The following is a 23,114-nucleotide window of genomic DNA, read 5'->3' as shown; positions in this document are numbered from 1 at the left end:
GTTGAAGACGCATTTTTGACGATGGAATAGAACAAATTACAGCGTACAGTATTTTGTGATCAAGTAAGTATAAACAACGACGCATTTTAAAAGAATATTTTTTTTATTCTACATAGAAAACAGTAGAATGATAAACACTAAAACATGCTGTCCGGCAGCTCAGCAAAAGACATCGATTAATAGAGACAATGGGTGAATGTACATGTAAATGTTATAAAAATAGTATGGCTAAATATAGGTGTTATAAAATCAATTGACCATTCACCAGGGGTGGTATTTAATACTGGTCTTAATTGGATCTAAGAACGATGTAGCTAATCGGATTGCTCGATATAAATAACGGAATTTACAGTGAATGGAGTCAATGATGTATGACCATAAGATTAACTGAAGTTACATATTGAAACCACCCCATTTGTCAATCAAAGAATCTGTTGATCAATAATTGGATCATTGCTTTGGCGAATGGTCAGTTGGGAATGAATGAAGTTAGTTATCATAAACAATCTAGAAGTTAGATCACAGAAAATCATTATAAGTAATAAATATATGTCAAAACAAGAGTGTCACTGAGATGGCCTCTATGCTCATCCAATGTTTTGTTTTTAGTCGAATAAAGGGGCATAACTCAATAGAATATTCATTCCAGAGTTACGTGTCTTGCTTTACATGTGCATACTGTCTGTGACAACATGTATACCAAGATTCATTTTAATTTCTTGAAAATAAAACCGATGATGACATTGGTGACAACACAAAGGCTATCACAGAACCCCAACTGTTTAAAAAAAACAGACAAGCTTATAAATGCTTAACAAATGCAGTTACAATGATATCATCAATAAAATATAGGCTATAGAAAACAGTAAATTAAATCGAAAAACTGCAAAGAATGCATCAACAGCTAAATGCATAGAATAAATAGACAATTAAGCATGCATGTAATATATCATTAAATGCAACTTTACAATAATAGTTTAAAAATGCATAATTAAGCTGTCTGGATTCAATATGCTATATCACTCTTTCAATTAAGACAAGTTTTTTAAATTCTTAATTGCAACTCAATAGATATAAATGCTGTAAATAAATGTACTACTGTTTGCAATTGTAATTAGAATTTTAAAGTTTTGAAGCATTGGTTAGTGGCGATGTTAACTCCGCCCCAAAGCATAATTGCCTTCTAATTGATTTGATTAGTTTTTTAAATGTTGAATGAGACTCTTCTAGTTTTTGCAGTTTAACATGAACTTGTCATCAGCACACAATTGCAATGTGAACATGCTTTGTTTTACAGATTGACAAGCATGTTTTACTAAGGTTATTTGCAAACAATAGTATAACATGGAGTGAGGAAAATGTTTCTTTTTTCAAGGCAGTTCCAAAAACATGTGTTTTCGAGGTATACATATGTAAAACAAGCTAAATAAATGCACATGGATATGATACTCTTTAGCAAATATAAATTAATTCCTAAATTTTCATCTCATTTTTTTTTAAAAGGGGAAGGGGGTGACATTTTATTATTATTTTTTATTTTTTTCTAGAATGACTGTTTTCACCTTTGAATATGTATTCATGCTCTTTCTTAATTCATAAGGGACCATATACATGAGCTTCTAGGGGCACCACGGACAGGATCCTAACATGTCTCCCTTTTTATATGTGAATGTTATACATCGACACCTTAGGTATGAATAAACGCCATTCCTTGACAGTACTGGACTGATAGGCAAATACCCTAGTTCAACATTTTCACTTGAGTCAATAAAATCTAAGAGGTGGTGAAAAAAAAAGAATGAAAATCTAGCAATTAATATATAGTTGTCTTAAACAAATATGATAAAAACTTTCTATTTTTGGTAAGACTTTCTTGATGACAAAATATTTATTATAGCACATAGTTACATAGTAAATCAATACATGATGTACAATAAGCAGACAGATTGTCATTAAATATTTATATTTTGTTAGTAAAAGGATATCAGGCATATTATCTATAGAATAAAGCAGGTTATTTATTAAAAATATGAGTCAGGCCAAAAAGCCTCTGTCAATAAGGCAAAGTTGATTTTCCAAGATATTTATTTATGTATATTTAGAGTTGATTTTCCAAGATATTTATTTATGTATATTTAGAAAGTTATTTATTATCGATATGATTTATTTTGGTAAAATATAACACTTCTCCCTTTAATAGTAGGAAAAGGTCTTCTTAACAATATATATCTAAAAACAAAAACAAATGAATAAAATAGTCAAATATATCACAAAAATATCACATCTTAGAGGCAAGATTAGTAAACAATATTATAAATGATTTTTAAAATATCTAAAAGTATAATACGCAATAGTTAAATAACAGTCAATGGAAATAAGAGACGCATAAAGTCATTAGTAAAACTTGCAAGTTATAGATATCAAAGACACTGACACAATCTAAAAATCTAAATCCTAAGTATTTATCAATATTCTGCAATGCAAGATAAAAGTTCTTCCGAAGTTGTTATTTATTTCTTTCACTTATAATAGCTATCGAAGATTCCAAAAAGTATTTTTCAGAATTTATCAATCAGTTTTATAACTGAAAATTTATTTTTATCAAATCTTAGGAAAGGGGTAAATACATTGAGTATTAAACAAATGTTATAACTTCATATTTGTTTTGATATTCAAACTCTTACGACATTAAGCTGATGCTAGTTCCACTTATTTATTACAAAAATACGACATATTTTTCATAACAAAAATATCCGCAACTGCATCACAATAATTAACAATAAAAACAAAACAACTTTAAATTCAATTTTCTTCATTTGTTTGCTCTGAAGAAAAAATAGAAAATCATTATTAAAGTAATCTGATTGTCAAGTCTCCATTTCTGTTCACTCCTCTATTTCTTTTTTCATAATTTCTTGTTTCCATGGCAACTTAACTACTCAATTCCATGCCAACCTCACTCGTAGTTGTCATTGGTTACCACATCTTTTTCTTGGGCAGGGAGGAAGAGGAACTGGACTCAGCAGACATGGGACGGTCATCGTCGTCACGGAAACCACTGCGAGTGTGGACTGTCTCTCGGCCACTCACCTGTGGTTAAAAAACAATCTTTATTCATGTAACAAAGAGTCATTTTCAGGTATACAGACTACATTATTGGCTCATACTCACAGGTGACGGCTAAATACTCCGAGCCACCGGAAATTAAAGCTAGGCTGTAATGCTAACTGAATGCATATTGTAAAAAAAACAACTGCATTCATGTAACTGGAAGCAAGTTATTAGACAAACATGTACCAGTAGTTTTTTTTATAAAAATCAAACACATGTCACCTAAAATGCTTCCAAATTGTAAATAGGGGAAATAACATGAGTGGTCAATACAGAAAATTCGACTGATCATGTGATATTCTATTTATGATATATATACTAATTTCATGATATACGGGCACTAATTACATAAAACGGCTTAATAGCTTACATAATTTCAATGTGTTCCATAATGACATCACATAAAAATAATAATGTATGTTTCAATTAGAAAATATATAATGATGCTTTTTCATAATGGCAATGTTATTTATGATTTGCTGTTGTAAATGTTGAACAGTTGAAACTCGAACTCTGTTATCTAGATGTTCCAGTTATGTCAAACTTTTTTAATATTTTGGGTTTAGATAGACAAATTTTGTGGTTCGGTTATATTGAATGTTTGTTATCTCCAAATGTTTCCCGAGGTTTGACTTCGGCATAGGAAGTTTTGACTGTATATATACATATGTACAGATTCTTTATTAAACCAGTTTAGACCCAGAGTACATGTATTACAAAATAAATCCATTTATACCTTTCTTCCCCTAAGGCTTGTCTGGGAGCCAAAGATTTTCTCAATCCCCTGAGTACCCTTCTTCATAGCTTCTTTAATATCACGGTCCATTCCTGGGATGGCCATGTCTCCAAACACCTGTGGATTATACATGCATATGTCATAAAATTTAAAAAAAAAATAAAACTTTAAATCAACAGCAGAACAGCCAAATGCAAAAAAAAATAAAGCTCTCTCCATGGTACTACTTCAAAAGTATCATATAACATGACAGTACAGAGTTATGGCACAATAGCCCATATTATTTAATGCAATTTTATTAACAACTAAATCAACATAGAACTGTCGAATACAACAATTAAAAGCTCTCTCTATGGGGATTATGGCAAAATATCTTTTATAGCAAGACATTGCAGTTATCCCAAAACAGCCCATGTTATTTAATATTATTTTTTTTTAACATTTCAATTAAAATATTCATCATGCACAAAGTCTCAAACGGACATAAAATGTATCTAACCTCAACTACAGCACCATCGGGCAGCCTCAGAAACTGCCTGTAGAGTTCACGCAGTCCGTCCAGGTGGATTGTGTGTATTGAGACATGGGTTGTTATTTCACGCTTTGTTGACTGCCGACGTTGTTCGTCTTCCTCAAGAGAGCATTCGTTCCAAACATTGTCCTCCATCTGCAATTTGAGAGCAGTTATGAGAGATACATATGAAAAAGTTAATTTTTGATTAATGAAGTGCCATGAAACAAATTCATCTTTATAACAAATGTTCTTGATAGCAAATTTCATAAATCTATGAAGTTGAAGTTTTCCCTGTATATGAAATATATCTTGAAAGAAATATTTGTGTTTTTTTTTATTCAAAGCTCAAGCAAATCAAATTTCCTTGCTTAATTTAGATTTAGGGGCAGGAGGGCAGGAGCATTGTTTGAAAAACATCAGTGAGTTGGGTTTACTATTTCTTCAAACCAAATGTTTTTGACCTTTAAAAAGCTGTTAATTGAAGAAGAAAAAAACACACACAGTTATAAAGGCTAATATATTTTTATCTTAACACAAATCATATGTATTTTTGTTGTCTTCATTTAAGTCAAATGAGTTAAACATGATAAATACAATGCATAAAATAATAATAAAAAATAAAAAACAACACATTTTTGCATCAACCTATTTTTTGCCCTTTAATAAATGTTTCATGTTTATTCTGGGGTGAAACCCTAATCTGCCTTATAATGATAAACATAGAATAAATTTATCATGGCCTACTAGGCTTGTATAAAGTCAAAAGGACACTTACCTCTTCTTCCTCCCAGATGTAGTCAAACACGGCCACCTTGCGTCTCTCTCCCTCCTCTCCGCGCCATGCCTCGGCCTTCCTCACAATGTAGTGGAGCTCCTGGTTGGAGAGTTCAAGGTCGTAGGGTACGAAAAAGTTCTCTTCTTTGTCGCGAAGCCTCCAGTAGACGTCGAGAAGGCGGCCATTGTTGTGTAGTCTGTAATACAAAAATGTTTTCAAATATTTTCTTATAATCAATATATGTCTTCATAAATGTGATGTAGTTCTTGGTAGGACAGTTCAAAGTCATATGACATGCAAAAAGTTATCTCACCAAGGTCATACATCATAAAAAAGTTATCTTTTCATGGTTTATACAACATGAAAAAGTTATCTCTTGAAGGTAACACAACAAGAACAAGTTATCTCTTGAAGGTCACACAATATGAACTAGTTATCTCTTAAAGGTCACACAACATGAAAATGTTATCTCTTCAAGGTCAGACAACATGAAAAAAATATCTCTTCAGGGTCACACAACATGAAAAAGTTATCGCTTCAAGGTCATAGAACATGAACAAGTTATCTCTTCAATGTCATAGAACAGGAACAAGTTATCTATCCAAGGTCATAGAACATGAACAAGTTATCTCTTCAATGTCATAGAACAGGAACAAGTAATCTCTCCAAGGTCACAGAACATGAACAAGTTATCTCTTCAATGTCATAGAACATGAACAAGCTATCTCTTCAATGTCATAGAACAGGAACAAGAGATCTCGTCAAGGTCACACAACATGAACAAATTATCTCTTCAGGGTCACATCACATGAAAAAGTTATCTCTTCAAGGTCATAGAACATGAATAAGTTATCTCTTCAAGGTAACACAACATGAAAAAATTATCTCTTCAGGGTCACACCACATGAAAAAATTATCTCTTCAGGGTCACACCACATGAAAAAGTTATCTCTTCAAGGTCACACAACATGAAAAATTTCTCTCTTCAAGGTCACACAACATGAAATAGTTCTCTCTTCAAGGTCACACAACACATGAAAAAGTTATCTCTTCAAGGTCACACAACATGAAATAGTTATCTACTTTGTCATAAGTTTCCAGTAGAAAACAAGAAGACAAACAAAATATGAACTGTACGAACAATGTGAACTTTCTTATTCTATTGGTTAACTCATACTATTTTAAACCATAAGTGCTATAAATGAAATATAGTTTGTTTCTTAGGTAAGGATGGCTTTTTGAGTTCCTTTCAAAAAGCGCTCTTCCTACACAATTCGCCCCTTCTTACCTGAGGAAATACATGTAAAGGAAAGCTCCGACAATAAAGTTGAAGCCCAGATAGAGGAACGATGTGATAAACACACCCGCCAAGCCCGATCCCTCCACTCGCAGAAAGTGATACCACAACTTGGCAAAGTCTGCCGTCGGTATCACGCTGTCATCAATGTAACGCTGGAAATATATAATCATTTTAATAGAAATGGTGCAATCTTTAGCGTCTTGATAAAATCTGAAAGATCTTAAGATCTTAAAGCAGTGGGTTCATAACCAAAATAAAAATAAAACATCAAATTCACAATTGATGAATACTTTTGAGCATTTGTCATTTTATGTGAATGCGCCATAAAAACTTGACTTACAGCGAAATAATTGCATAGTACCCATGAACGCTAATTATTGTGGTTACAATTGGGGTAATAATTGTCATATCGTACCATCAATTTTTCAAAACCTTAAATTTTGTTAGAAACGTGATATATCTTGAAACAACTACCGGTAGTTTTGCTGGAAATAAGTACATACTGCACAAGGCTTATTAACATTAACTTAATTATGTTTATAAGCCATGTTCACCTTCTCATTGATTGTTGTTGTTTTTAACATATACATATTTTGTAATGTGTATTTATTATTGTGATTATCATTGCTCATACACGTTAACAAATTGTTTACAAAAAAATATGTGTTGTGACGATGTACTATTTGCAAGTCAATAAATTGTCTGACTGTCAATTTCTACGTTTCAATACGAGATAATGCATTAAAAACATGATTATATGTAAACAAGACTTATTTAGACTAACACGTTAAAATTTAATTATTTTCCTAAAATTTGCTTAGTATTCAATTAAATTTTGCAAATTTTGAGAGTCTCTAGTTAACCATATAAAAGTAAGCCCAATTAACCATATAAAATTACGCACAAATTACCAAATGAAAATAAGCCCAGTTAACCATATAAAAATAAGCCCAATGTTCCATATAAGAATAAGCCCAATTTACCATACAACCCCCTCCCCCCCCCCCCAAATAACCATATGAAAATCAGCCCGATGTACCATATAAAAATAATTGCCCCTACCTGAAGGATACAATCCATTATCAAGATGAGATACGGATCCAGGAAGGTCATAATTCCATATGCCATGATGAATTTGCAGCCGAAATCTGGAAAGGCATCAACGACCCATTGTACAACGACGCACAGGAGCAGAAGGAGTAGGAAAAATACGAGATTGAAGAGCGGTCCAAGGGCGACAACTGCGATCTCTTGTTGGGATGTTAGGAGAGTTTCTTGGTAGTTCAGCTCCACCGAGTATGGCAGGAAGTTGAACCTAGAAAGCAATTTAATGAATGTAATTGTGGAAAAAATATTTTCTGTAATGTGTTACAATCGGTAGTTAAGGTTAAAGGGGAACAACTGCATTCTCTGTTTTTTCGGGGCTGAGAGAGTGTATTAGTTTTAAAGTAATAAATCAAACAACAATTGTGAATTAATATATAAATCACTCTTACACAAACCAAATTCACATGCACCCAAGCCAGGAATCGAACTTGGGTTGACAAGGTGAGAAGCCAGACCACTTTGCTTACCGCACAACCAAAGAGAATTTATTGGTAATTGAGTTCTATGGATATTCTCGGATGATCAAGGGGTATAATTTACAAATATTTTAGCTAGGGCTAAAGAAGTAGCATAACATGTGCATAATCCCACAGTGAACAAATATTCCAAGTTTCCTATTAATGTCTTTGTATAAACAGATTTCTAGTAATGACCAAGTTTTTGCATAACACCTCAACCAAAGACAAAAGGCTATGACAAAAACATTGACTTTTTGCCTTCAACAAAAATAATTTTCTGATATTAAATTGTTAATCAGAAAGTTTTTATCTAGGTCCTGATGACTTTGGATTAACAGTGTTTAAATGTCCAACTCACATGTTGATGGGTATGCTGATAGCACTCAGGTAAACCCACTGGCCGGCGTAGTGAACATAGATGCGTATGAAGAAGACGATAATCAGCATGAACAGCATCCCCCAAAACTCCCTGCCTCGCCATTGGGCAACACCAAGCTCCGAGAGGAACTGACGACCTGATAAATTGAAGAATATAATGCATAACTTGTTCTTGGGTCAAGTATAGTATCACCAGAAACTAAACCTTTGTGCAGAATTACTTAATGATTTGTTCTTAAAGATTGTTTTCTTTACTGGCAATTGACATTTTCTTAGTTTTTCAGTGTACTCTTTGATACCTGATACTATTGGCTGTCAGAGATCTTATAAATGATTTATGCCATGTTACATGTGCAATAGTTTGGTTAAGCAACTTCAAGCCATGATTCTTTACTGTAACAGAATTTTTTATTGTTTGACTAGACAGTTTTTTATTGTCTTTATAGTGTTTCACACAGTAAGAATATATTTCTACTTACCAATGTACTCCATCTTTTCATGTCCCGCCCTAGACAGCTGTCCGAAATTTGCCATCGGTGCCCTGAAAAGTAATTTTAATATAATTCAATGCACAAGATAATAATAAAATATGCAGACGATTTCATTATGATAATCTTACAAAAACGGTTGATTATAATTTTTCAAACTGAATGAAGGAACAAGAGCATCACTAATCAAGGGGTTTCAAAATGACCCGGTAGCCAGGAAAAAAAATCGTCAATTATGATTGGCCCACCCTTATCAGATGATACCAAATAGTTTGAGGTCACTGAGCATCCAAAACTCAAATAAATGTACATTGTATATCTTAAGTCATAATGAATAACCATTCTCGACATACTGGACAGAGAATGTGTGTTTCTCCAGTTCTTCAAGGTGCGTCAGTTTCCTGTGCTGGTACGTCGGCTCTGTTATAGCCGTCTTTGGCAGAATAGAGAATAACTTCTCCTGGTAGGCATCCATAGGATTCTTCTCATATTTCTATAATAAAAATAAAAATAACAATTACTTTATAGAATATTTAAGATGGGGTATTGTTCATAGCTGGTACCTAGGTTCCATAATACCCATCTTAATTAGGAGAGAAAATGGCATTCTTTTTTATTATCTTAGCTTTGAACACAGAAACTGATGATATGGATGAAAACAATAGAGCCATTAAACAAGTCAATCTTTTGAGTTGAAAAAGGGGCATAACTTAATAATTATTTAAGTCTGAGTATTTGTCCTTGATAAGCATGTGCTTATTGTCTTTGGCATCATGTGTAGCATGTTTCATTTAAATATCTTAACAATCTATTGTTCTTGTTTATAGTTTCTACACTATGATAACGACGGCAATGCTGCCAAACAAAAGCTATTACAATACAGTTGAGCACTGTTGGCCTAAATCTTATCATTGGAACGAACAGGATGTAAAGGACTGATTTCTTTCAACTGAATGTAAGTAATCTCTCTTGACTCAAATTCTCTGAGGCTCGAGGTATTTTTGCTGGTCCCTGTGAGTTCGAGTCAACAGGGTTAGACTTTATCCTTTTTTTCGTCCCAAAACTGACAAGCCGTAAACTTGCTCACTGACCTTGAAATACATCCCCGGCATGTGTTTGACCTTGACAAAGTCTTGCTCACTCTTCCTGGCCTTGTCATCTTCCGGCTCGCTATCTTCTGGGTCGGAATCTTCCATCAGCAATAGGTCGAGCTTCTTATCTTTGTGCACCTTGCGAGACCCATACATGGTCGCATTCTTTGACTCCTAAAAATGGATTATAGAATTCATGATCTAGAACATGTGTTGCTCTTTTGAGGGGTCATAATTTTTTATCAGGTCTTTTTCCCTTGTAGTCCTTGCAGGATTCATACAGCTTGCAATATTTGAGAAGGGAAGGTATAATTTATAGTCCAAAATGTTTTTTTCTATCTGAATATGGTAGTTACTCATTAGACCCTTAGATTGTGAAAACAATTTAGTTTAACTAGAAAGGATGCATAGTACTTATCTTAGATCATATAATGATATATTATTCATTTACATATCTTGACAATATTAGACCAACACATTATGTTGTAGGTATCACATATTTGGCGATATTGTTTTAATTGCATGTTTTGAAATTGACCTAATTTAAAAAAATATAATGTAAATGATACCATTTCTGAATATTTTTTTTTTTCTTTTTCTTTCTTTTTGTACCGTCCTTATGAATGCCATATATGATTGAATCCTGCAATCAAGAACTGCTTAATGTCTTCATGAAAGAAATTTTCATTTTGATCATTCCGAGCTTTACGGGACTCGTATATTGTCACATACTTCGACTCATAAAGGAAGAATTGGCTTTAAACATAACAGAAAACCATTTTACAAGTTTATATGTAAATTTCTTTTATGTCGGAATCTTATATTGCAATCATTAAGGTATGATTTATGAATTCAATCAAACAAAACTACAACGACTATATATAAATGTACAGACCTCCAATTTGACCTTTGACACAGTAGCCGTTGTCCTGTTGGTCTGCAGGCTGTACTCCGGGGGAATGTCGGAGCTCTGAAGACTGGCGTGTGACCCCCTGCAATGGATATCATTCATGAATTTTATATAGATTAGTCAGGCAAAATAAATATTCAGTATTCCCGAACCTTAAAAGTATTTTTTCAAGCGGCTTGCTGATACAAGAAGCTATCAAAAGGTAATAAATTATACAATTCATAATTTTAAATTATACAATTCATAATTTCTCCAGTAGCAGTTAAATTTTTGAGAGGTAAGGAAGTGGGGGATTTTTTTGTTCTGCCTCATTTATTCATAAATCTGTTACAGACGTGCATGTACCCTGTAGGGTTTTAGCTAATGGGTTTTAGAAGGGTGCTGCATCCAGTCCTTTATGGAAACACACTTCTGCCCTCATGGAGACCAGCATGAGCATCTTTCTGCTTTTTTTTAAAAATAAATGCTTAAGATGATCTTTTTTTATTTTGATTAAAACTAATAAAACATTAAAAATCATACAAAACTGTCAGACATATTTTGCAGTTGAAACCTATGATTACTACAATTAAACACAATGCCTAGCCTATTCTTTCAAAATCATAACATTTAAGCTTTTTATAGCCTGATACAAAATGTCCTCTCCTCCCTTATTCTGAGGCAACACGCCATTTTTAAAATCTGGCTTAAAATTAACCCTACATGCTGTTAACAATTTCGTTAACTCTAATATATTAAAGTTCTGACCAATCCGTCAAACATAAACAATGTCAATTTCTAAAAATAAATTACATGTTAATAAGTGTCATCCTTCATTGCTGGTTGTAATCAGGATTACTAGGAATACATAATACACTTTGTAATTTATACAATCATTTCTACAAGTGCATATTTTTAACTACCGGTATATGTGAAAGCTATTTCTATAATCTAAGGTCTACAATAACACGGCAAACCTCTCAACATAATGAATGCTAAACTTGTTCCTATCTTTCTAAAACTTGCAACAAGGCCTGGCTATGAATTCTAGCAATAATCATGGGTTTTGAACAGCTGATAATTGTCAAATTGAAACATCTCCTGGGGTATGTTTGAGTTTGAGGAATTCATGCCCAAAGCAAGGTAAAGGGGCTTATATTCATTTAAAAGTACTTCCTTTTGTTTTTCGATGCAAATGTCGATGCAAAAAACAATTCTTATATAAGGTTTAATCCTGAACTTTCAGAACCTCTGTAAAATATACCATTACTTACAAACAGTATAACACTTTCAACAAGTGTAAAGATTATAAGTATCTTCCATGGCCGAGAGTGTAAGATAGGTTCATTCCGACCCGAGCGTAGGGTGTTTTGCAGAAACGAGGTTTATCGAGTTTCCACAAAACACCCTGTGCGAGGGTTGGGATGAACCTATCTTACATGAGCGGCTATGGTAGATGCTTTTTCTCCCACCTCAGTGAAACAAAATTAAGTAAAAATGTATTTTTTGCTGGAACTCTTTTGTACTAAGTGGAAATAATTGCATATGGATATGTGATAATTTATGGTTGTCATGGATATGCGTGCAGTGATTCAGATTATGTTAATAGTCAAATCGGTCTTTAAATAGTTCTAAGGAGAGTGACATTTGAAGTGAGAAATAATTAATCAGGGTTTTAAATATTGCAACAAGACAAGGTTTCCATGATGCTACAGATGACAGTCTTCAACAAGGGAGGTAATAACAATGTGGTGACCATTAAAAAGGAGTTCAATATGGGCATTTTATCTTCGCCCGTGGGCAAGATAAGAATTTTTATAGCAAGGTTAAATTATTGGATCTACGTATCTGAGGTTGGAGAAAAATAGATCTGTTCAACACAGAGGACAAACTGTCTAAACAATTTTCCAATACTTAAAAAATCTTATGCCTCCAGCAATGGAATGGCCAGACAAATTGTGATTTAATAATTAAGAAATTGTCATAAGCAACTCACATTGTTGAGAAGCAAGTGCGCTAACCACTGCACTAACTGGACAATAATTTTTAATGAAGCTAAATGTAACTGGGTATTCGATATGCATACAGGGGCACTTGTACTGTCACACTATTGAGCTAGGTTTAATAGCGACCTGGTAGAGTGTCCGACTTCTTAATTTAATAATTTTCCCCTACAGGGTTAATTTTCAGTGCTGTGAGGATTTCATATCTCCACTACATACATGTGTATGTAAATATCAGTATATCTATGTATATGTTTATGTTACTCTCTACCGCTTTACCTCTCATCTTCTAAGCGCTTGCTGCAAAAGTTGTTTAAGACAAAAATATACAACAGAATAAATGAATCAAACTATTCAAAAAATGCCTCCGAAATTAATTACATTATCAAATAAGCATTAATACATCAACCTAATACTAAATTGTAAACTTATGAAAAATCATAGGCAAGTTTTTTTAGTAAATCAAGCATGTGCTATTATCTTTTTAGAAAATAAAGTCTTATTATTATTGGTCAACTGCTGCTAAAATTATCAAATGTTTTAGGTTAATAGAAGGGACTATACAGTGGATACACTACTCTTTTGTTTGTTTAGTAGAGGTAATGAAGGTCTGCCCACGCTAATTGGTTGCATTATGGCTTGACCCTGTCATGACACCATTACAACTCACAACTGATCAAAGTCAAACTTTAAATTCCAAATTAAGTTAAATGAGAAAGCAGTTAATGCAATTTGCAAACCCTTGACCTCATGCAGCCAAAAAGGATGCTCTACTTCCGAGCTTTTAGGGTGGATATAGATTCATTACTCACATGTCACTACTAAGGTCACTCTGTGAGCCCAGCATTGGTGCCTCCCCATCTCGATATTCCTCCCCACCGGTACGACGCCTGTCGGGGTAGGCGGTCAATGCTGACGAGAACTCTAGCTCAACCTCGTACTCCTTCATACCACCCAGATATCTGAAGAATGAACAAACAGATATATAAACATTGACAAGGGGATACAGAAAACTGGACAAACATTGACAATATGGACAACACCATAGTACAACATCTTTCCTATTGGTTTGCTAAAGTAAGCAGGTAAATTTAAGCAAAAAAAAATGAAATGGTTTGGTAAGGCCAAATAAAAAAAATGTCTTGTTTCTGGTCACCCGACCGACCCTACTTTTTACCCCCCGACCGTTTTTTTTTAAAGCGTAAAGACCGTTTTTTATAATTAGCGTAAAGTGAGCCGGGATTCCCGGTCCCGGCGCCGAAGAGTAAACCGCACTATCCGACAGTAATATTATATTCGTGACGTGTTTTTTATACGGACGTGTCGAAGATGGCTGGCCCTGCGCAGACAACGTCTGTTACGCATTTGATAGCCATAAAAATAGACAAATGTTCGCACTTCGACGGTTGTAGTGTCATTAAAGTTGCCCATTCGCAAACAACAATAAAAAGTCTTTTCATCGATTTACATGGCGAGCGAGAAAATGTCCGACTTGAAGCTAAATGTTCGGTAAGTTGTATGGTTGTTTAGATATCGTAAAAGGGCCATCGTAAAACAAATAATGCCTCGACCGAGAATGACAGTTTTGGCACCGACATTTTCGTAATTCAAAAGACTATCTATACACATATACAAGGTTTATTTGAATCGGACGAATTAAGGCAAAATAATGCCGACGAAGCGTGAATCATTATGCTGAGTGAATGGATTTAAATACTTCGTCTCTCTCAAATACCGAACGTCATATTAAAACGTTTCATTTTTGGACCTTCGTTTTTAATGTTTTAAAGGATTAAAATTAATTTTCTGTATGAAGAACCATTGACATTACACTTGGTTAGGTGCCCGATACTATAATTAAAGCAGATAGAAGAATGAAGGGGCGATCTCTTATCTGGGTTATTTGATCAGTTTGCTTTTAATAAATAAAGTAGGAACTGTGGTCATTTAGATAAAAAGAGCTCCAGATATAAAACATATTAATGAGCTGTCTGATCAGGGTCAAATCTGTTTGCTTAACATAGTATGTTACAGATCTAAGTTTTCACTGTTTTGGCTATGAATGCATATATATATATACCTTGATAAATTGGTCTGTGGGGTTGGGACATGGGGAAGTCTTGAATGAATAATGAACAGGTGAAAATGTTTATAGATTTATTCATATAAACACATGTCATTTTATTATTATTTTCATATATATGTGTGTGTGTGTGTGTGTGTGTGCGTGCGTGCGTGCGTGCGTGCGTGCGTGCGTGTGTGTGTAAATATGATCAGAACAAAGACATCATTTTTTATAAAACCTGTGAAAAAAATATTTAGATAAATATCTGACTCAAAATTTTCATATTAAACATAAAAAAATATACAGCTAAAGGTTATCACAGACATAGTTTTATGCATTGCATAAATCACTGAATCTAATAAAATGATATTTTGTCTCTGTGATGTTTAAATACCCAGTATTACGGTTTCTTCCATCCATGTTTATATTTGTTTTCTGACAAAGAATGACAATTGTTTCTTGAGATTATTTCAAATTCTAGTCTTGGACTTGTTGCTTCTTGTCATGTAATAGTGCTGTTGTTGTTCTGTTAAACTAATAAATACATAAATATGGTTATAAACTTGTGTCCAGTTTCCTTTAAGCCATATTTGATGATGTTGTATTGGCAGACAATATTTCATCATTTATCAAACGCTATACTATTTCACACCTACCTACCGACCCTGTTTTTTTTGAGGCATGTGACCAGAAACAAGACATTTTTTTTATTTGGCCTAAGGGTGACATCCTTTTCAAAAACAGGTACATGTGTAGGGTAGATAGGCTTTTTTATTAGGCTTTATATAATATTGAATTGTCATCATTGGAGAATGGTGTGAAAGTTATCTTTAGTATAAAGCTTTAAAGGTTTTAAACTTCATATTAAAACACACACTTTTTTTGTTTACAAACTGACTATAAAAACAGTGGAGTTGGCGATTATTTCGTAAGAAGGGTCAGATAACTTGAACCAAATGTTTTTCTTTTAGGCCTTATGACCATGCAAGTCTCACCTTGGGAGTTTGACGATCTCCAGATACAGGTTACACAGCCAGTGATCGAGGTCAGAGGCGATCAGTTTCTCAATGGTCTCATGTTTCTCAATCTGTGGATCCATCTCACCTCTTAGGAATGGGATCTTGTACCTGAAAAAATACTGTTCTGTGAAAGTCCCAATCATTAAACAAGAGTACTGCATAGAAAATGTCAATGCTCAACTGTTTCTTTCAGTCAAAAAAGAGGCATCACTAAACAATTATGAAAAACAGCATTACGGGCCTTTATATACAAGTTTGTTTTGTCTCTGGCAATATGTCCCCTAGATAAATTCTATTATTTGATTATTATTTTTTAGAAAAAAATATGGTCCTGTGGAAGAACCATTCATAACACAAAGAGATCTGTGGAGAAAATATAAAGATGTTTTTTGAATACCAGCCTAGGTCATGAGTTGCAAATCACTTTCTTGGAAAAAACATAGATATCAATAAAAAAATTATTTGTTTTTTTGTTTTGCTAAATTGAGCACCATAGATTTGGAAGAAGCCATAGAAATCAATGTTAATTATAAAAAGTTATTTTAATTATTTTCCCTTACTTTCCCTCAATAACATCAAACTGGGCGTCACAGATTGGGAAGCATCCCCAGCCGACCACCCTGTCAGTGGAGACAATGGAGCCTCGTAGCAGGAATAGTTCAAACACAACCACCATGCCCGGCTTCAGGGACTGCCTTGGGGGCAGCACAGTGAACATGCTCTGGTCCAGCTAAAAAAATGAAAAAAATGTTAAGATCAACTATAACCACCTACCAGGGCCTCATATTAAGAAAACAACAATCAAACGTGACCACCATGCCTGGCTTCAGGGACTGTCTTGGGAGAAGCACAGTGAACATGCTCTGGTCCAGCTAAAAAAAATGAAAAAATGTAGAGATCAACTATAACCACCTACCAGGGCCTCATATTAAGAAAACAACAATCAAACGTGACCACCATACCCAGCTTCAGAGATTGCCTTGGCGGTAGCACAGAAAACATGCTTTGGTCCAGCTTAAAAAAATGAAAAAAAAGTGTCAGATATTAAATATGACCATCTAACAGGGCCTCATATTTCGAAAAAAAAATCCAATATGACCACCATGTCTGGCCTTAGCTCTGGGGTAGCATGGTGTACATGCTTTTGTCCAGTGTGAAAATATTATTTTAATTATAATATGAACATGTAACAGGGCCTAAAATTTAATATAATACTGTAAATAAAGAACAAACAAAGGCAAACCTTCATTTCCATATTGTAGAAGGCCCCCTCATGGTGTATAGGAAGAGTGGCTCCACCCCAGTGCTGGCCCTTCATCTTAGACCAATGAAGAATGTTCCCACCAATACGATCATACAGGGACACCATCATCACATAACGACCACCTGAAAATATGCAATCATACATCAGACTTGCGAAGATATTGAATATAGAACCTTATCAAGAAGCGTATCTTTGACCCCCCTTAGACTATTGAATCTTGACTTGTACTGGCTGTGGGTCAAATTTCAGTATACCCTCTAACTATGACTCACACCACTACCTGCCCCGCCATCTACAGGGTGTACCAACATAAGGGGCAAAACAGCCAGTGAAAGCTCGGCTAAGGACGTCTATGTTACACAGTACAGCTGTATCTTCACAACCTCTTATTTCCCAATAGTTTGGCACTTATTTAGAAGCATGATGGTACTAAAACTTATGTAGAAGTTTGTCCTTGATTCCACGCACACATTAGACCTTGAATTGTACCGGGGTGAAATTCCAGTCTACCTTCCAACCTTGCCACCAGTTCCAATATTATGAACAAACGATAAACCAGGAGATGATGGTAAGTGAAACTTACGTGGAAGTTTATCCTTGACTCCTCTCAGACACTTCAGCTTAACTTGTACAGGCTGCGGGGTCAAATTCCAGTCCACTTTCCAACGACGACCCCGACTGCCTCCGTACTGTGTCTCTGTCATCATCAGATCCCCATAGAATGTCTGAATGTAATATGTATAGCTTTATGATTTTAATATTTTAAAATACAACTATGACTATCATGACATAACTTATGAACAATAATAGTTTTTTGAATGCTTATTGATTGGCACTTGTTAATTTGTTTAATTGTGTCTGCTGTGTTCTACCACGTGTTTTGACCATCTACAAGCATCCTCCAATTAACAGAAAATGATTGATCATCATAGCGGATTGGCCACTGGTCGGAAGCGATCTATTGGTAATCATCCTAATCATAACTACTGTATATATCTATTTTCCAGTGTATAAATTTGTTTAAATTGTGTCTTGTCCTCATGCGCAATAAATCTATATTTATAAAAAAAATACTTAATCTATTACAGAACATGGCCTTTTTACCAGTTATGGAGTGGGGTAGTCACCCTAGCCCTTGGGGGGCGGAGGCATGTTTTTTCAGTTTTGGGGGAAAAAAATTCAGAGGTGGTCTGTTAAATACACCTTTACATCTATTACATATATGCTATTAATAATAAAATTTGTCAGATATAAAAGAAGGAGACTTAATTACTGACCTTGACCTCTCCCTTCCTGCGTTCAAGGACACTGATCAGCTGACTCTCGGCACGTCTGAAAGCCTGGTGAAGTCTCTCCATCAGGAGTTTCTCTCTCTGACGTAACATTTCCTGAAATATGCCATAGTTGGTTAGCAATAAGAATTTAAACAAACAATTTACAATGCATAAACACCGCAAGTAGATGGCAATGCATTTTCACTTATCTCGGTTAAGGTAGGCTCTTGGGCTGTAATCAAAAAGCATCTTGTACATGTAGTTTGAATTTTTAACTTAGTGAAAAAATCATTTTTTTTTTACAAATATTACTTTCATACCTCCCTTCGCTGTAATTCCTCCCGTTCTTCCTTGGTGTAGGTTGCTACACGCTTTTTGGCTGCCTCTTCCCGGCGCAAAACCTCCTGTTCTCTCTCCCGGGAATTCGCTGCCTGTAAAAGGTTGAAATTATAAATTTTAAAATAGTAACCTTAACTTCATACCTAACCAAAATTTCCATTTACAAATGTTTTTTGCTATGCTATTTTTCAGTTTTTAATTCAATTTTATGTAATCTGAGCAAATATTCTTTATAGCCTCAAAACATCCAAGATAAACTGAACAGTCTCCAAATAAATAAAATTTCATTCAAAATATTGTCCAATTCGGATCTTGTTGCTATTGGTAACTTTATGTTTGTCAAGACAACTACATATTAACATATTAATTCATCTCTGGTGCAGAAGGGCACTCCCTTATAACATGTGACTTTTCAGCAGTAAATAATCTTTCATTCAGCTAGTATAATTTACTGATCAACCACATGTGACAGCTTCCAACATTGAACATCTGTTGATGCTAGCAAAGCATGACTTTGTTAATTAACCACTAACCTCCTGCTCTAGGTACTGTATGTGTTCATCTCGGAGCTGTCGTTCCTCAGCTTGTACATCCTCCAGCGAAACGTTTCCAATCATGAGCAGGTCATCTTTAACACCGTCCTCAAACTGGTTCAGGTAGGGGGACATCTCTTGTTCCTCCATTTCAAGCTTAAGCTCTGAAAATTTGGTGAAAAGGCAATGTTAGGCCACAATTACTAGATGTTTTGTTTCGAAAACTCCAACCCACAGTTTAAGGTGTGCGCAAGTATCTATTTTCATTCCAAACCAATCTCACACATTCACTTCCACTTTGTCATTGGTTAAAATGATATGTGTTTTTCCTTGCAAATTCTTTTATCTAAAATAATAAAGTAGAACGAGAATGAAAAACGCTATGAGTTCGAGATATTTAAAAGTTAAATCTTTGAAAGTTGAACTTCCCAAAATCAAGGAAAAGAAGGTTGTACATTAATTGTAAAATTTCAATGGAAGTTCATGTACATGGTTGGTGCATAGGGTTCGACTTACTGGTGATTTTCTGGTACTTGTCGACATGTTCAGGTCGGGAGAAGAGTGACGGAGGTTGTTTAACATTTGACAGATCACCATCATCTTTTTCCATCGTGTCAAGGAGTCGGTACAGGTCCGGCAGCGTGCTGTCAAACTTTGGAGGGGCTGAATACAGCATTAATAAAATTAAAATGACAGTATATTTGAATAATAAAAATATAAATCAAGGATGAACTAGATAGTTGTGATTTGTATAAAGCAGTTCATCTGCAACAGTAAAAGTCTATTTACACATTTGTTTATAAAACCACTTCTTATTTATGTGCCAAAAAAAACTTTGTTTTACAACTGTAATAATTGTCTGCTTAGTTCGATTAAGTTTGTAAAGGTCTTTTTTTTCTTTGCAAAGAGACCTTATGGTTCTTTAACATACTCAATTTAAAACACTGATTCATGGGATACAACTTTCCTGGGTTAACCAGTACTGACTTCACCATTTTCCCAGTACCATACATGTACTACTCTTTTAATGCTGAGTGCTAAGCAAGGGAGCTACTGGTACCATATTTGAACATCTTTCGGTTTGACGCTTCGGGGTCAAACCAATGACCTTCCACATCTAAAGCAAGCGTTCTACCATTGAGCTATCAGGGCAGTAATTGTTTGCCTGTGTCTTTCTTACCATATTTAAATTCCTCCTCTTCAGTGTGCTGTTCAATAACTGTTTCTTCTGTCGTTGTCTCTGTCTTTGTCACCTGTAGAAATAAGATAACATTTTGGTGAACTTGTTATTTTCTAACATAAAAGAAATTATTAAAAGATATAGTTTTGACAGGGTGTTTGCAAAATCAATTCTCATTTGATATACAGGTTTATGGGCAAAAATCATTAACATTTTGAAACATATCAAGTTATGATACCGAACAGTCCTGAATCCAAGTTCCAGCTACAGCTGCACGTTGATATTCATCTCACCAAAAATTATACAGACCTACACATTTAAGACATAGCTTAGTAGTGACCGTTTTCTTGATGCATTCACTGTCCTCCCCCGATTCTGGCAGTAGGGTATTACAGATATTCATCCAGAAGTTAGTTTATGCTAATTTATTTTAGTGTAATTGTGAAGAAAGCTGATAGCTTTTAAGATCATTATCATCTCAGTTTCCTTGGCAAAGGCCCGTAATGTGTCCTTCTAGAGAGGCCATGAAAAAGTACCCCTGGTAGGGATAGAACCCACAAGACTCCTTGGGTGAGAGGCGGATACCTATACCAATAAAACACATTATTAGATCAGAATTTAACATACCATTGGTTATTGCATATTGCAAAGATAGATAATCATTTAAGACATACCTTGGTTGTTACAGTAGTGTTCTTATTGTTGTCACTGTCCTCACCCGAGTCTCCCTCTGGCGCCATCCGGCTGTGGGGAATGTTATCCCCAGGACCTCCTGAAGCCATGTTGACTGGTGCGTAGTTCTCTTGTATGGTTTGTGCAGTCTAGTTAAATTTCCTGTTGGGAAAATAGAAGTCATGTTAATATAAAGATGAAGAGGCTTAGAGTATATGTTTTTGTTAGCTTCATGTACATGTAGAAGTACATGTACTTAAATTTTAATTTATACCAAATGCCTGTAATAGCAGCTTATTACTTCACTTATTGTTCACTAAAAAACTACATAATTTATATGAAGCCAATCATATTTATGTGAAGAACATTTTTTGTATCCGTGAATTCATTGTGGCAACACCTTATAATTGTATTTGCTTCCCTAAGCATGGTAATATAATCATAAAAAATACTTATATTTTTTTTTAAGTTTGAGTAAATTATCAAATTATGAAATATAAGTTAAAAATATATTAATAATCAAGTTCATTGTTTTTCACTTGATAATATTGCTTTAAAACATGTACTGTAATAATGTTGTTGTTGTTTTTTAAACTGAAAAGCTTATCAATGCTGACAATTTAAAAAAAATACTGTCATGAAGTGATACAATTAATGTAGCAATTTTGGCAAACTTTTAACAACCAAACTTTTAACAAATAAGAAACTACTTTAAGTTTATAACAACATTGGCAAACTAACCTTCTACCTCAAAAGACCAATTTAAACACAGTGGGCTTTAATCTCTATCTATACAATGCCATCTTACCTGGCACTGAACCAAATTTATAAAATCAATAATATTGAAATTACCTTTAATTATGTCAAAAAAGAAAAGTTAATTTATGTACACTATTGAAACGAATATAACTGTATAGAATGCACAATAAAAACACAGACATTTTTTTTATAATATGTTTTACGTCTTATAAGTTTAAAAAGAACAGATTTATTTATTGTTATGATGTTCACTATAAAATGACAACAAATTGTAATCAAACATAATAAAAGAAACAAAACTGTCGGTGATTTCTTCATTTCAGCAATCATTATCGTAAACTAATGTTGTCTTTTCGAAATTCTATTATAATCGTTACATTTAAATCATTTTTTTAAAAGCAAAAGAAAAATCAATTAAAATCGCACCTGTCTTCCTATGTTCGCCATTTGTAAACAATCTTGGATACGGTGACGTCACATGATAGGGGAAGTAATTTGATAGGTTACCTTACACCATTATTTGTGTGAAATTCATCTGTTGAAAAACAATTCATTGATCTGAAATGAAGGATGAGTTTACCCAAATTTATATTGACTATACATGGTTATGCAGTTTATTGATATATTATACGAATATATGAGATGAATTTATTCGAACACTTGCTCCTCATGTTGACAATATACAGAAACATAGTGTACACTGATTGATATGTCCTGGAGGAACGTATGTTTTTAACAGTGGAGTACAAAATGTAAAAACAACAACATGGTTGTTAGTTAAGTGAATCTTGTAAACATAGATATGTGTAAAGGTTTCATTAATATTTGAAATCGACATTAAGTTTGTGAACAGAAAATTAAAATGCCATTACCAGTCATTTTTTGGCGTAAATATCAGTAAACCATGCAGTGATATGATAAGACTGTTGAGTTGACAAAAGATATTATTATCATATTTCCGTTCAAAAATTATTTTTTTTTATTGCTAAAAGTGTTACTAACGGTTTAAGAAAAATGCATAAAACATCATTTTTTTTAACTTAAATTTGATTTTTTTGTCAGCAGTCTTATATCACTGGTTTCCATGCATTTTCGCATAAATCGGCTCGTTCCAAGACAAAAAATAATTTTAAAAAGTTGTCTAAACGTTCGATCTGTG

The 23,114-nt window shown here is 34.1% G+C and overlaps 1 protein-coding gene across 2 annotated transcripts; it reads right to left on the bottom strand.

Annotated features, from left to right (window-relative positions):
- Window positions 1-84: 84 nt before the first annotated feature.
- Window positions 85-22,502, bottom strand: LOC128204074 (uncharacterized). 2 transcript variants are annotated; one of them, XM_052905416.1, is made up of 24 exons: window positions 22,382-22,502; window positions 21,199-21,358; window positions 20,525-20,597; window positions 19,861-20,007; window positions 19,345-19,508; window positions 18,793-18,903; window positions 18,476-18,586; window positions 17,782-17,923; window positions 17,178-17,320; window positions 16,495-16,664; window positions 15,911-16,042; window positions 13,663-13,812; window positions 13,130-13,150; window positions 10,854-10,950; window positions 9,959-10,132; window positions 9,221-9,360; window positions 8,859-8,920; window positions 8,360-8,516; window positions 7,499-7,751; window positions 6,425-6,588; window positions 5,137-5,332; window positions 4,347-4,514; window positions 3,848-3,964; window positions 85-3,090 (listed from the first exon to the last, which is right to left on the bottom strand). In XM_052905416.1, exons 2-24 carry the CDS (start codon window positions 21,304-21,306, stop codon window positions 2,977-2,979), a joined length of 3,114 nt encoding a protein of 1,037 aa, XP_052761376.1. In that variant the 5' UTR covers window positions 21,307-21,358; window positions 22,382-22,502; the 3' UTR covers window positions 85-2,976. The 2 variants fall into 2 exon arrangements, with proteins under 2 accessions (XP_052761376.1, XP_052761377.1); XM_052905417.1 differs by lacking the exons at window positions 13,130-13,150; window positions 22,382-22,502.
- Window positions 22,503-23,114: the final 612 nt, after the last annotated feature.

This window comes from Mya arenaria, chromosome 10 (assembly GCF_026914265.1).
Source record: "Mya arenaria isolate MELC-2E11 chromosome 10, ASM2691426v1".
Classification (NCBI taxonomy): Eukaryota; Metazoa; Mollusca; class Bivalvia; order Myida; family Myidae; genus Mya; species Mya arenaria.
The sequence above is the reverse complement of the archived record's forward strand: the minus strand, read 5'-3'. Positions and strand labels throughout refer to the sequence as shown.

What these genes read in the sequence shown, in the direction of transcription:
- LOC128204074 (XM_052905416.1), bottom strand. Translation starts at nt 21,306, where the DNA reads ATGGCTTCAGGAGGTCCTGGGGATAACATTCCCCACAGCCGGATGGCG. An exon ending in ACATCTGGGAGGAAGAAGAG is followed by an intron (nt 4,515 to 5,136) that starts GTAAGTGTCCTT and finishes CTCAAATTGCAG; the next exon opens with ATGGAGGACAATGTTTGGAA. An exon ending in CCGATGGTGCTGTAGTTGAG is followed by an intron (nt 3,965 to 4,346) that starts GTTAGATACATT and finishes TATAATCCACAG; the next exon opens with GTGTTTGGAGACATGGCCAT.